General features: G+C 36.2%; 1 protein-coding gene across 1 annotated transcript in view; it reads left to right on the top strand.

Annotated features, from left to right (window-relative positions):
* The window catches only part of PARP8 (poly(ADP-ribose) polymerase family member 8), a 234,894-nt gene that overhangs the window by 140,071 nt on the left and 80,728 nt on the right, over positions 1 to 14,095 (top strand). The window contains exons 6-7 of the mRNA XM_069095303.1: positions 2,481 to 2,558; positions 4,226 to 4,320. Of these exons, the coding sequence (XP_068951404.1) occupies positions 2,481 to 2,558; positions 4,226 to 4,320 (173 nt within the window). The remainder of the gene's footprint in view (positions 1 to 2,480; positions 2,559 to 4,225; positions 4,321 to 14,095) is intronic.

The following is a 14,095-nucleotide window of genomic DNA, read 5'->3' as shown; positions in this document are numbered from 1 at the left end:
TCTGGATAAAAATATTTAGGAATCCCTTCTCAATGACCACTGAAGCTATAAAAGTGGATTAAATAAGTTACAATGGAGGGGAAGAATAGGAAGGCAAAAGGGAGTGGGTCAACCTTATTCCCACTGAATTTGGCTTGAGGAGGGAGTGAAATACACACTAAATAGGGTATCTCACCCTCCAGGAGAGTAGGGGGGGGGGAAAGGGGATGAGAGGGAGGATGATGGAAGGAGGGCAGGTTAGTAGGGAGGGAAGTTGGAAGCACCCACTTATGAAAAGGGACGGGATCAAAGTAGAGAATAGAACAAGTGGGAGGTGGGATAGGAGGGAGGGAAATATAGTCAGTCTTTTACAATATATCTACTATGTTATTGTTTTGCATTAGCCACACATGTACAACCTATACTGAACTGCTTATCTTCCCAGTAAGGGTAGGTGACAAGGAAGGAAAGGGGTATGGGAGAAAATATGGGAGAGAGCATATTGGAGGAGGGGATATCCTGTGGGACTGCTATTTTGGGGCAGTGGGTAGGGGAAAAACAGGGAGAAAATTTGTAACTCAAAATCTAGTGGAAACGAATGATGTAAATCAGAAGTTAATAAAGCATTAAAAAAAATAGTAAATAAGTAATAGAGGGAATAGAAGGCTCAGGACCAGAGTTGGGAATGTTCACATACAACACCTTGGTGGAAAAGGAATAGGGATAATGTAAGACCCAAATTAAAATTCAGGAGATCCAGAATAAAACAAATCATAAAATGTAAATAAGGAGAAAACACCTGGGAGATGTTTGGCAATGATTTCAAATGCTGTAGGAAGGTTAGGAAATATAAAGGTTTAGTAAAGACTATTAAATTTAGCTTTAGAAGATCATTGGTTAATTTGGCAAGAACAGTTTTAGTTGTATGCTGGTCATGGGAAATATTAGCAACTGAGTGAGTGGGTAGTGAAGAAATAATGTAGAGGGCAGTGGATATTGACATTTATGCTTTCTGGTCGTTTAGTAGTGAAGTAGAGGATAGAAGATGAAATTTAGGGTTAAGAATAAGTGTGTGTTTGTGTGTGTGTGTGCACACATGTGTGTTTGTGTGTGCATGCTCACATGAGGGTGTTGTGTTTAAATGATAGATAAAACCTGAGATTGTTCACAAGTAAAGAAAAGGGACCAACAAAGATGAAGAAATATAAGATTTGGTTTGGTAGTGAAATAACTCAATGCCTGGCATATAGTAGAGGCTTAGAAAATGCTTTGATGAGTGATTGATCTTTTCACGCATAGAGACAGGTACCAGAGCTGTTTAGACTGGGTAGCAAGAGAAACTGGAATAGATGTTTTAGACTGAAAATGGATTTGGTAGTTCATTGAGGGTAAAGAACAGATACCATTAGAATGAGATTATATATAGGGGATGGGGAAGTAATAGGGACAGAGGGAACTGTGAAGAGTTCAAGACTTTATAATAAAAAGAAAAGTGAAAGCCTATGCTCTCAAACAACTTACATTTTATTGGAGGAGCTTCCAATATATAGTAGTCAAGGTGACTCCATGGATCAACATGAAAATATGCAACTATTGTTAGATAAAAGGAGGTTTCCCTCTGGCTGTCAGTAATTTAGGATGACAGGGATGAAAGAGTTGGAATGTTTTAAAGCAAATTTGGGTATTCTAGTCATGAGACAAGAAGAGCAAGGAATAGAAAGAAACTTACTTGAATAAATCAAACCTAGGGTTCTAATTAGAATATCAGTGTGTTGAATTTAATTTCATTAAATCAGTCCCTCAGGTGGCTTCCAGTGGTTTGATAGCAGCTGGCCAGTTCCTAGGGTTACATTGAGCCAATTTTTACTTAGTACCTACTTTCATAAAAATACTGTGGAAGATAGCTGTGTACATCTAGTACTTACACTAACTTCTAGGCTTTAAAATTGAAATAGCTCCAGACTCCACAGTTGAGTCAAGAGAACAGGGAGTTAAAACCATTGTATTGTGTCTTTTAGGTGCAAGTTTAGGGAGATTAATCTATACAAGCGTTAGTCGCTGCAATCTTCTGCTACCCTGTTAGGTAAGTGCCCTAAGTTGCTGACCATATTTGCCAGTAACCAGTGGATGAGCTATTATTTTTCTAAGATATGCACAAGTATAAGGACTAGACTTATGATTTCACTGATAAAGAAAACTCCCTCTACTCAAGCAGGTTGGCATCTTTTATAGCATTTATAGTGTTAGATTTGCCTACATTAGTGATAGGTTAAGTGTCTCTCCTGATGAACTCTCATGTTCAGAGTCAGAATTTGAACCCAATTTTCCTTGGCTCTGATGTTGTCTGTTGCCAATGCACTGTGGCTGCCATCTCTTTTTTCTCTCTCTCCCTGTCTTCTCCTCTGTCTCTCCTCTCCCCTACCTATCTATAGGATTAAATCTTGCTTTCAACAGGCAAAATATAATTTGTCTTTGCATTCTTCTTATTATTTTTATCTAAGGAGTCAAGACAAAATAGTACAGTGGAAGAAGATTCAGAAGGAGACAATGATTCTGAAGAATTTTATTATGGAGGGCAGGTAAGCAAGCCAATCTTTCAAATTCATGGCTAATTTTGGTATTTTGGGTCATATTCCTGAGAGTACCAGTGGAAGCATCACCATGTTGTGAGTTTTAAAGGCCCTGGTCCATATTTGGGCCTTTGACTCATTAGGAAATCTGCATAACCCTTCTGTGCAAAGTTTATTATCCTTGTCCTTTCTATATGTGTTGCTGTATCAGTTGAACTATCAGGAAAATAGAAAAGCCAATTAAAATAAACTCTTACTGTTAAATTTTCAGTGTGGGCATTTATGTCATGGAAATCAGTAATCACTACAAATCAAGGATGATTGTTTTGTTCACTGTCTAGACTTAAAGAACTGATGGAGAAAACAAAATGTTAATAGTTAAAAGTAGATTAAACTTAAAAGTGAGTCCCGTCATACATTTTTAATGTTGGTAAGCTGGTTGTTAAACATTTACCCTCACACCCCTGGATGGTAGATAACAATTTCACTGATGATACTCATTAAAATCTTCACTGTAAAAAGGCATACCCCTTTTAAGACTTAAGAAAAAAATGATTGTTATATTAGGATTTTGTGTTGAACTTAAGTTACAGTCTCAGTGTATTATCTAGATCTATGACAAAAGACTCAATATTTTAATCTGGATTGTGTTTCTAGTTTATTTCTTTTGTAACTTATATACTCCTTTTAATTAAGGCCTTATTAGTTCGTGATAGCCTTTAGAATCTGTCAGTGAATTTGATTAATTTTACAAGTGTGAATTCCACATCTCACTATTTCACAGTCAATTCAGGCTCCCTCAACAAATACACATAATGAAGCTTGTAATAAAGAGATAAGAATTGAATTTTAGCTAACAAGTTATTGTCCTTAGAAACACAACTATGAAAAGAATGTTAATAATAAATTTGCTTATGGTTTTGTATTTGTGCACTTTGACTAACTCCTATTAAATATTGTTCTGTAATAAAAGTAACACTCTTTAATAATAATTTTTAATAATAAACATAACACACTCTTCAACAACACAGTAAGAATTGGGGAAATATTCTTACAATTTCAATCTTAGGAATTGACTTAAAGATACTTCAGGAGTCTGAGATGGAGAAGGTAGGATATCAAAGTGTAAAAGTTTTGCTGATTTATAACAATACAAACACATAATTTGTTGATATACTCTTGTTGAAACTAATGACTGCTTTAGCCAGTAAGTCAGGTTGAAATATTGGTTTATCACAACTCTAGTAGTTTTCTATTTGGAAAGAAATTTAAAATTGCTTGACTGTTACTTCTGTATAGACATTTTGCAGATAGGAAATAAAAATGCCTTCTTTTTCATGTCTAGAGATTTGTGGAATTTTTCTGACATTTTGTTATACTCTGTGTTTTACTACCTCTTCAAATTCAACTTGTGGGGAATCAAAGTAGTCTTATTTTTAATATTTTATAAAAAGCACTGAATTATTCTATACCCTTTGTGTCTTTAAAGAATTCAAAGCAAATCTAGTTCTGAGTTATTTTCTTTCTACATCAAGCAGATGCAGAATATTGAAGTAGATCCATAGTACATTGGGTTGACAAGGTGATTTGTCTAGCAAACCATTTATATTCAGTATTATTTTGGTTTCTCCAACATCCACATACCAAGTAATTTCTAAATCAGTTATTTTCACTAGGTGAACTATGATGGGGAACTTCACAAACACCCACAGCTGGAAGCTGATTTGACAGCAGTGAGAGAAATATATGGGCCTCATGCAGTTTCTCTCAGGTACACAATAATTTTATTGAATAAAATTGAAATTAATACTTGGCTGAACATAGGGATTTTCCTTGATGTTTTTATATATGGAAATTTGCCTGGAGTGAACTTTTTAAGATGCTGCATAATGAAAGATTTCTCATTACTATCTTTACAAATTCCTGAGGCTTGTGTTTTGTTTTGAGACTACTTTTGGTGAATGGATATCCATCATCACAGTATTCAGGTGCTCATAATTTAGATTATTTCAGTTGCTTGACATAATTATTTATTTAGAGGCACTGAATTTGTGGGTCTTAAGGCCCAGGTTTGACAATAATAGATCATTGTAATTTACTTGGCAAATTGGACACATACTGTTATCATAAATTAAATCTTGTCTTACCTAAACTATAAAAGTTAATAATATGGGGCAGCTAGGTGGTGCAGTGAATAGAGTACTGGCCCTGGAGTCAGGAGGACCTGAGTTCAAAGCCGGCCTCAGACACTTAGTACAAAAACTAGCCGTGAGACCTTGGGCAAGTCATTTAACCCCAATTGCCCTCCAATAAAAGCAAAAAACAAAACAAAACAAAAGCTAATAATATATAACAATTAGCAGCATGGTTCAGTGCCTAATTCTAGTTCTTGCTTGGAGTCAGGAAGACTCTAGGGTTCAGATCCTGCCTCTGACATGTGGTAAGTGAGTGGTCACATGTACTTAATTTGTGAGTACCCTGTGCAACTCTCTATGATTGTATGAGACCAACTGACAGTTTTCATGGAGGGAAGGTTTTACGTGAGAATTTCCTATATACTGTTGCAATATCAGCCTGGACTAAAACAAAAATAATTTATATTCAAATTACATAATTAAGGCTAATGTAACAGTTAAAGAAACCCATTTAAATAATATGTTTGGAAGCTTACATAATTTTCTCTGGGATTTATTGAATAAGTTTTGTTGACAAATACTGTTTTCTTCATAACAGGAATGAAAAACTAAATCGGTTTTCTGTCTCCATTTGAGAAAATGCCTTTTAATTAGGTCAGTTACTGACCTCAGAATAACTGTGAAGTTTCTGGAATACCCAGAACCATTGAGATTTTTCCCCTTTAGATTTGAGCTGGGAAAGAAAAGCATTCGGGAACTAGGCACTGAGAAAGAGCTTTTCATTTCTATAAATTCTCTTCCCCAAAGACTCAGTTTTTGATAATTGTTCCAGTGAAAGGAAATTCAGATTAATTAAACTACATATGACTTCCAGTGCTAGACTGAGACTATGGCAGTGTGAGAATGATTTGTTCAAGAAATCTCTCACCTGAAAAAGCAACATAGTATAATGTCAAGAACAATGGATTTGGAATCAGAAGACCTGGGGTCCAATCTCAGTTCTGCTAATAATTACCTTGATGAATTTTGGAAATTAATGTGACATGTTGTAGCAGCAAGCACCCCAAGCATCCTCAGGGTTTGCTGCCAACACAGGTTCTTGGATCTGCTTTTATAAAGGAAAGCAATTCAAAATGGGTTAACAAGCTTACTTTAATCAGTCAGATATGTATCGTTTACCTAGTTCAGGGGAAAAAGTTCAGCACCCTGAACTTCAAGGTATACAGGCAGAATTATCAAGACAGAAACAGATCAAGTAGACAGCTTTCCAAACTGTCCAACCATTACATCTATACCAAATCAACATCTGTGTTTTTCAAAGCGGGGGTGGGGGGAGGGTGGGGGGGTGGAGGGAGGGGTACTCTGGACAACGACTTCCCAGAATCCAGATCAAATCACAGAACACTTCTCAAAGTGAGCCCCCAAAACAAAGCCTCACATCAGGGCTTATATAGCCTTCTCCTGGCTCAGAGAATGTAACAACCTTACTGACTCACTGGCCAATCAAGAAGTATCTACTGAAAAACAAGCCTCCCACCCCAGGCTCCAGGTGCACTTTAGCCTAGGGGCAGGGAAGATCTTCAAATTTACATTCCCATTACACATGTTTAGCAAGGAAGTTGGATTAGGTAATCTCTACAATTGCTTCTAGCTCTAAATCCTACCCTCCTGTTAGTGAGGCTATGGCTTTTACCCTGCTAAGCATTCTTGGGAGAAATTCTACTTTCAAGAAATCACTTCCACCCTATGGTCAAATGGGCATCAAGTCTTGAAAGGTTGTCTGAAATCAGACAGTTTGTGACAAAAATACCAAAGAAAGCATTTATATTTTAAGAGGTAATAAGTCAGGTTGGTACTATACCATCATTTTTGTAAAGTGTGGGGAGGACGGATTAGAGCTGAAAGAGATTTGAGATAGGGAAATCCATTGAGGGACTGGATAAGGGTGATGAGTGCTTGAGCTGTCATGATGAATATATAAGTTGGGAGGAGACATGCAAGAGATTCCATGTGGGTAAAACCAGTGAGACCTGGGGGGGAGGGGTCGTGCTGAGGATGACTGACTTTGAGGTAATTAAAATGGTTGACTAGAAGCATTGTGCTGTCCTTCACAGAAATATGGAAAGAAGTTAAGAAAATGGTTGGGTTCTGTAGAAGGAGGTGGGATAAAGTCGTGAAAGCTACTATATATTAGTCTGTGAGCTGTCATTTTTCATACATCTATATAAGCACTACAAAATTTGTAAATTGCTTTAGAAATGCCATCACATTTTATCCTCACAAAAGCCTTGCAAGTTTGGTGCTGTTATTGTCTTAATTTTATTTATTTATTTTTTAATTAATTTGTTTCCTTTTAGTTTTCAGGATTCAATTCCACAATTCCTTGAGTTTCACATTTTGTCCCCTTTCCTCCCCTCCCCCCCATGGCGGCATATAGTCAAGTATAAGATCTGTAAATACTTTCACATTATACATTAGTCAGGTTATAAAGACGGGTTGTATCAGATGGAATGAAAACTGGTAAAGAAGACATAAAACCAAACAAGAGAAGGAAAAAGATCAGGTATTTTGCTTCCACCTGGATATAAACTCAATTCTTTCTAGTTCTTTCTCTGGATGCACATATTTCTCTCCATCATGAGTCTTTTGGGATTGACTTATATCACTGCATTGCTGCGAAGAGTCCAGTCTATCAAAGTTAGTCATCACACATATGTTGTGTCTGTAATTGTGTACAAATTTGTCCTGGTTCTACTCTTCTCACTCAGCATCAGTTTGTATAAGCCTCTCCAGGTATATATGAAGACCGTCTGCTCCTTGTTTCTTATAGCACAATAGTATTCCATAACATGCATATACCACAACTTGTTCAGCTATTCCCCAATTGATGGGCACCCCTTTAATTTCCAGTTCTTTACCACCACAAAAAGAGCTGCTATAAACATTTTTGTACGTATAGGTCTTCCTCCCACTTCTATGATCTCTTTGGGATATAACCCTAGGACTGGTATTGCGGGGTCAAAGGATATAAAACTATTTATAGCCCTTTGGGCATAATTCCAGATTGCTCTCCAAAAAGGCTGGATCAGTTCCCAACTCCACCAGCAATGCATTAGTGTTCCAATTTGCCCACATCCTCTCCAGCATTTGTCATTTTCTTGTTTTGTCATCTTAGCCAATCTGACTGGTGAGAGAGTTTGGTGCTTTTATTATCTTCAGTTTTCAGGTGAAGTTGGGAGTCACATAGCTTAAGTGACTTGACCATACAGATATTAAGTGCCTGAGACTGCATTTCTTTTTGTGTCTAGGTCCAGAACTGTATCCATTTTACCTTTGTCATCCTCAATTCCTCATCTGTTTGATGTTTATAATAATAGTGCCTACTTCCCAGAGTTGTTGTGTGGATCAAATGAGATATTATTAAGCACTTTGCAAAACTCAAATGCGATATAAATGTTAATTTTTACTAATTTATGCAACTTATTATGTCATGTAATAGGGGCAAGTGAGATGACAAGTAGACAGACATAGAGGAAGATGTGGGTATAGGGAAATACAAAATGAATAATTATAATCATGAAGGTGAATGAGATGAGCCTACTTATAATTGAGAATAGGATTATAGAATATGTTAGAAAGCAGAATTAACTATGCTATTTACAGTAAAACATGTTTGAAAGATCAAGATTTACACAGTTTAAATTAGGAGCTAGAACAAAATAATACATTATACTTTAGATAAACTCAAAAAGAAAAGGAGAAATGATCATCATTTCAGAAATGGTAAAGAGTAGATTCTGTTAAAAGATAAACAGGTAACCTTCATTATGCTTAAAGCTACCATAATTGCATCAGTATCAGCATTTAAATATGTGTACACTGAACTGCATAGCACCCCTAAATACTTACAGGATAAATGTAGCTGAATTACAGCGAGAAATCCACAGTAAAACTATAGTATTGGAATTTAAGGTATCCCTTTAAGGTATCCCTAGACAAATCTAATAGAAAGATAAATAAGGTGAAGTTTAAAGATATGAGTGGGAATTTAGAAAAGTTAGAGATGATAGAACTAGTAACTAAATGAGAAAAGAAAATAGTTGTTAAATTGTTCAATCTCCCAACAGCTTTTTCTAAAAGTAACCATATATTAGAATGTTAAAAACTTTAGATCCTGATTAGCAGAAATTTTAACTATCTAATTTGTTCACCACAATGGAATAAAAAATGTAGTCAATAAAAGGTTTTTATAGAAGGGTTTAAAATTGATTCCCAACTTTATTGTATTTAATTTTCTTGCCAAGTACAAATCATCTGATCATTCCCATTTCAAAATTCTATGTATGCTTCTGTCACCATATTTCTCTTCTCTTCACCATGGGGAACACTCATGAGCCAGGAGGAAGGAGAAATTTATGAAGAGTCTCTGAGTAAAGAAATAACTGTCTAGTTTCATTAAAATGTTGGACAGACTTGAAGCATTCCCTAGAATCAAAGCCCAGGCCCCCAGACTCACCACTTATGTTTGAAAACAGTCCTATTCCTTTCATTCCTTTTTTTCAAGAGGAGGTAAGGACTGCTGAGGGTAAGTACAAGTGTCCAAATGCTATTCATTGCCTCACTGATGGCTCCCCATTAGTTGCATTCCTATTCCTCTACCTGATTTGTTAACATTAGTACCAGGATGCCAAACAATTTTTCTTATTTGCCAATTCAGTCATGGACTTTCTTTCATTTAGAAGAAAAAAATGTCATTTCAGGTTTCCATTCCCCTCCTCTTCACATTGAGGAAACAAGAAAAACAAAACTCTTTAACAAGATATATAGTCAAGTAAAACAAATTACTACATTGTCTAGCCTTATTAAGAAACAAAAAGCAAACACATAGAATTCTTTCATTATTTAGAAGAATTTATAACATCTTTAAGATAGTTTCTAAAATTTGTCCTGTCTGCCAAGATTTCTTCCTGCTTGCTGAATTTGCATAATCCTTGGACCCACCGTGAAAATTCTCTCAAACTGGGCACCAAAAAGCATATTTAGCAAGCACACAGAGACTGCTGAGCTTGAGCTGTCAGAGAACATAGAGTTCTTCCTGATTCTTTAAACATTTCTGACCTGTTGATGTGGAAGTAAATAACGTAATCAGAGCAGTTTGTTATCTGATATCCTTGTTTGTGGCATGCTTTATCTTCAAGAAACTGTGGGAAGGAAGAAGAATCTAAGAATTAGATAGTTTAAAAATAAAGCAAACCTCTCCAAACCATAAAGCCTGGCATATTTAATCCTTAAATGACAGAGAAAATTAATTTTCAAAATATCAGGTAGGGTGTCACCCACTCTAAAGAAATTAGAACCGATATGTAAGCCTTACATTTAAACAAGTATTGGTGAGTCATTCTTCTTTTGAGAGAAATAATTCATGAAATTCTAGCCTAGTTTTAGTAAATACTTGTTATTGAAAGCATTTTGTGCCCAAGTTTCAGGGATAAAAAATAAAAACAGCACAACTTTACTTTATATATCCACATATTAATGTCACAGAAGAAATTTAGGAAGCATCTAGATATGCCTACTTATTTTATAGTTATAGTTATACCAAATTCTAATTGTATATAGTTATAAGTTAGAGACTTGTGCAAAGGTTAAGTGACTTTCAAGGTCACGTGATGAATGGCAGACTCAAACTTAGGGCCTCTGATTTTAAATTCAGGACTCTTTCCAGTACACTACTCTGACTCAGTAAAAGAAACAAGGACGTTTGTCCAATTTTAAGTCCTGCAAAACAGAACATGGATATGGAACAGTTATTAAAATTTCTGAAGGCAGTTGTCTGAGCTTATGGTTCTAGTGTGATAAAGCATACAATATCTTGTTAGCTTACAGTTTTCGTTTTTGTTTTTTAATTCATTCAAGGTAATGTAAGCAATTATTTTGAGTTATTATAAGCCTGTATGTTTTGTAGAGTACAATCAGTTGTCTCTCCTCACTATACAAGGTGCATTCATAATTCAGGCAGTGGCTTTAATTCTGCCAATTGCTATGTGCTGTCTCCATGTTGTGCGGCTACAGCGCCAAAGCTGATGACTGCAAAGGCTCCATCTGGGCAAACTGTAATCACGCTTTGTAACATCTCAGCATGAACGTGAAATTACTGGCATTATATGAAAATGGTATTCACAATGGAAATAGTTTTGCATATATACAATGCTATTTGTGAATTCACAAACACTTCAAAGAAGTGTTGCATAAAAACAAAAATGATGTAACTATTTACAGACCTACACCTGCAGAATCTAGTTAATTCCAGACCTTGCAAGGTCTTTGCTTCTTTACAATTCTGCAGGCATTCTACCCATTCCTGCAATAGAACACTTCTTCCCTTGAGTTGTAAAGATTGTAAAGGGGTGGGGGGGAGGTGTTAGAAAGGTAAACTAAACTTGTAATGAAGAACAAAATACTTAACATAACATTGAAAATTTATTTTGTTTACTGAGAGGTCTAAATGAAAGGTGTTTCCATGTTTTGGAGTTTCTTAAAAGATCATTATGCAGTGCTTTCCCATGGTTGGCAAATTTATTTGAAGAGAAACTACGTGAGTGTTCACGTATTGATGTTTCTTCCTTATGTACAGGATTGGGTCGATGAGTCTTTCATGTGTTGGGAAGGTCAGAAAAAATATTCTTTCTTTCCCTTCTCTCAATTTTCAGTATTTATTGATGACAGTTTTTATATGCTTCTCTCTGGCAGATCTGTGGAAAATCCTTTCCTTGTTTACCATTTGTCATCGAATAAATTGGAAATTCTTGCCTTGTAGACTACTATCTGTTGTTCCAACCCTATCTTAGAACATGACAGCTTAGGCGGCTCAGTGGATTGAGAGGTGGACCTGGAGTCAGCAAGACTTGTGTCCAAATCTCATCTCAGACACTTAGTAGCTATATAACCCGTGGCAAGTCACTTAACTTTTGTCTACCTCAGTTGCTTTAACTATATAATGGGCTTAATAAAAGCACCTATTGCTCCCCCCAAATTATCATTAGGATAAAATGAAATAATGTTTGTAAATGTTTGCTATGTAAGCACTAGCTGTCATTACTGTTATTGGCTTTTACAGCCATTTGTATATACTAGATTACAGCCAAATTGGACCTACTTCCTGTTCCTTGTTTTTATCCTGCCATCTTTTGTTATTTTTCCTTTTGTCCAGAAATAACCTGAGAGTGATTGCTCCATTTTAAAGGATAAGATCTCCCTCACATCTCTTTATTATGCACTGGGAAATAACCTGTGTCTAAGTCAGGGATTCTTAACCTTGGATCCAGGAACATATGCGTGTGTTTGTGTTTATGTGTACAAAGATATTTTGATAACTACTTCAGTATATTTCTTTTCCTTTATAATTCTATAGGTTTTATTCTTTGCATTTATAGAAATTATTCCCAGGAGGGGTTCATAAAATTCCACAGACAACCAAAGTGGTTCATGACATAAAAATAGGTAAAGAATGCCAACTCTGGTCTCCAGAATTTTTTGTCTATAATGTCTAATTCCAGCTGAAGCTTCTTTTCTGCTTACCTCCTTTCTTTATTCAGAAAACATTAAAAGAAAGAACATTTAAGCTTGAGTGCAGACCCCTGAGGGTTCATCTCCCCAGAATTCAGAAAAGCAGGAGTGGGAAATACACAAAGGATTTACTCAAATCAGTTTAAGTAGTCATTAGCAATCAAAGAGGGATTCCAAGGGAAAAAGTAGTTTTATTTTATCTGTTAAAAGTATTAAAAGAAACATATAACATAATTTTTGCAATTTTTTTGTGATGACTTTTTTTTTGATGACTCAATTAGAAATGTCTAACATCATTTAATTAAGCAAGCATCTTTTAGTCCTCAACAGCAGGTTGTGGGCATTTAAAAGAGGTTTTATCTGGGGGAAAAATCAGAGAGGCCAGTGTTCTATGAGGCAAGTTTTTTCTGTTGATCATTTTGAGGTACAAGACTAACATGAAATATCTAGGGAGTATGACAGGGCCAATAAAATAAAACAGGAGGTCTTTTAAATCTTGAGCTCAGTGGTCTTTAAGTCATAGGAGGAAATGCAAGTAGATCAGTGACTGTCTTTAGAGAGGCTCCCTTTAGACTTCACACATTCCAGTTCTATTAATCTCTTATTCCTTCTAGTTAATAATATGTGGGATGCCTGGTTCCTTGATCATTTCCACTTCATTAAGTAGGTCAATGAATTTTTTGGGTAGGGACAGATTTTTAGTCTGCTATGTCTAATTAATTGATTACCCATCTCAGATGTCAGTTGCAAGAAGAACCCAGTGGTGGACTGACAAAGCCTGTCTCCATATGGACCTATGCTGGGAAATTTTTTAGTGTAAGTTATAATAGTTCCTGGGGAATGGTAGGTGGAGGGGGATGTTAGGCTAGAAGAGGAAGTGAGATCAGAGCAGAGTTAGCCTTCTGCAGGTGCTCAGAAACAGTTAAATAACAAACAAAAAAAACCCAAACCAACTCTGTGGGAGTGTGTACCTGTGTATGTGAGTTTGCCTGTATGTGCATGTGTACGTGTGTGGATGTGTACGTACACAGATAAGTGTTTCGGGGGATATCTTCTTTTTTTTTTTCAAATTCTTTATTAATTTCTGATTTACATCATTCATTTCCACCAGATTTTGAGTTACAAATTTTCTCCCCGTTTTTCCCCTGCCCACCGCCCCAAAATATCAGTCCCACAAGATATCCCCTCCTCCAATCTGCTCTCTCCCATATTTTCTCCCCTACCCCTTTAGAATTTTCCAGTGTATCTCTATGCCCCAGTGCCTGCATATCTTATTTGCCAATTACATGTAAAATAGTATTAATAGTATATATATATATATATATATATATGTATATTTGAATATTTGATTTTAAAATTTGAATTCCAGATTCATTCCCTTCTCCCTTGTCATACACCCTTACTGGGAAGATAAGCAGTTCAGTATAGGTTGTACATGTGTGGCTAGTGCAAAACAATAACATAGTAGATATATTATAAAAGACTGACTATATTTCCCTCCCTCCTATCCCACCTCCCACTTGTTTTATTCCCTACTTTGATCCTGTCCCTTTTCAAAAGTGGGTACTTCCAACTCCCCCCCCCCACCCGCCTGCCCTCCCTTCCATTATCCCTCCTCTTATCCCCTTCCCCCCCTACTCTCCTGGAAGGTGAGATACCCTATTTAGTGTGTATTTCATTCCCTCCTCAAGCCAAATTCATTGGGAATAAGATTGACCCCTTCCCTTTTGCCTTCCTATTCTTCCCCTCCATTGTAACCATTTTTGCTTGCCTCTTCTATATGAGATAGTTTACCCCATTCTGTCTCTTCCTATCTCCTCTCATTATATTCCTCTCTCACCTCTT

This window comes from Petaurus breviceps, unplaced genomic scaffold (assembly GCF_028583685.1).
Source record: "Petaurus breviceps papuanus isolate PSGF00001 unplaced genomic scaffold, PetGlider_PUasm1.0 226, whole genome shotgun sequence".
Taxonomy (NCBI): domain Eukaryota; kingdom Metazoa; phylum Chordata; class Mammalia; order Diprotodontia; family Petauridae; genus Petaurus; species Petaurus breviceps.
The sequence above is the reverse complement of the archived record's forward strand: the minus strand, read 5'-3'. Positions and strand labels throughout refer to the sequence as shown.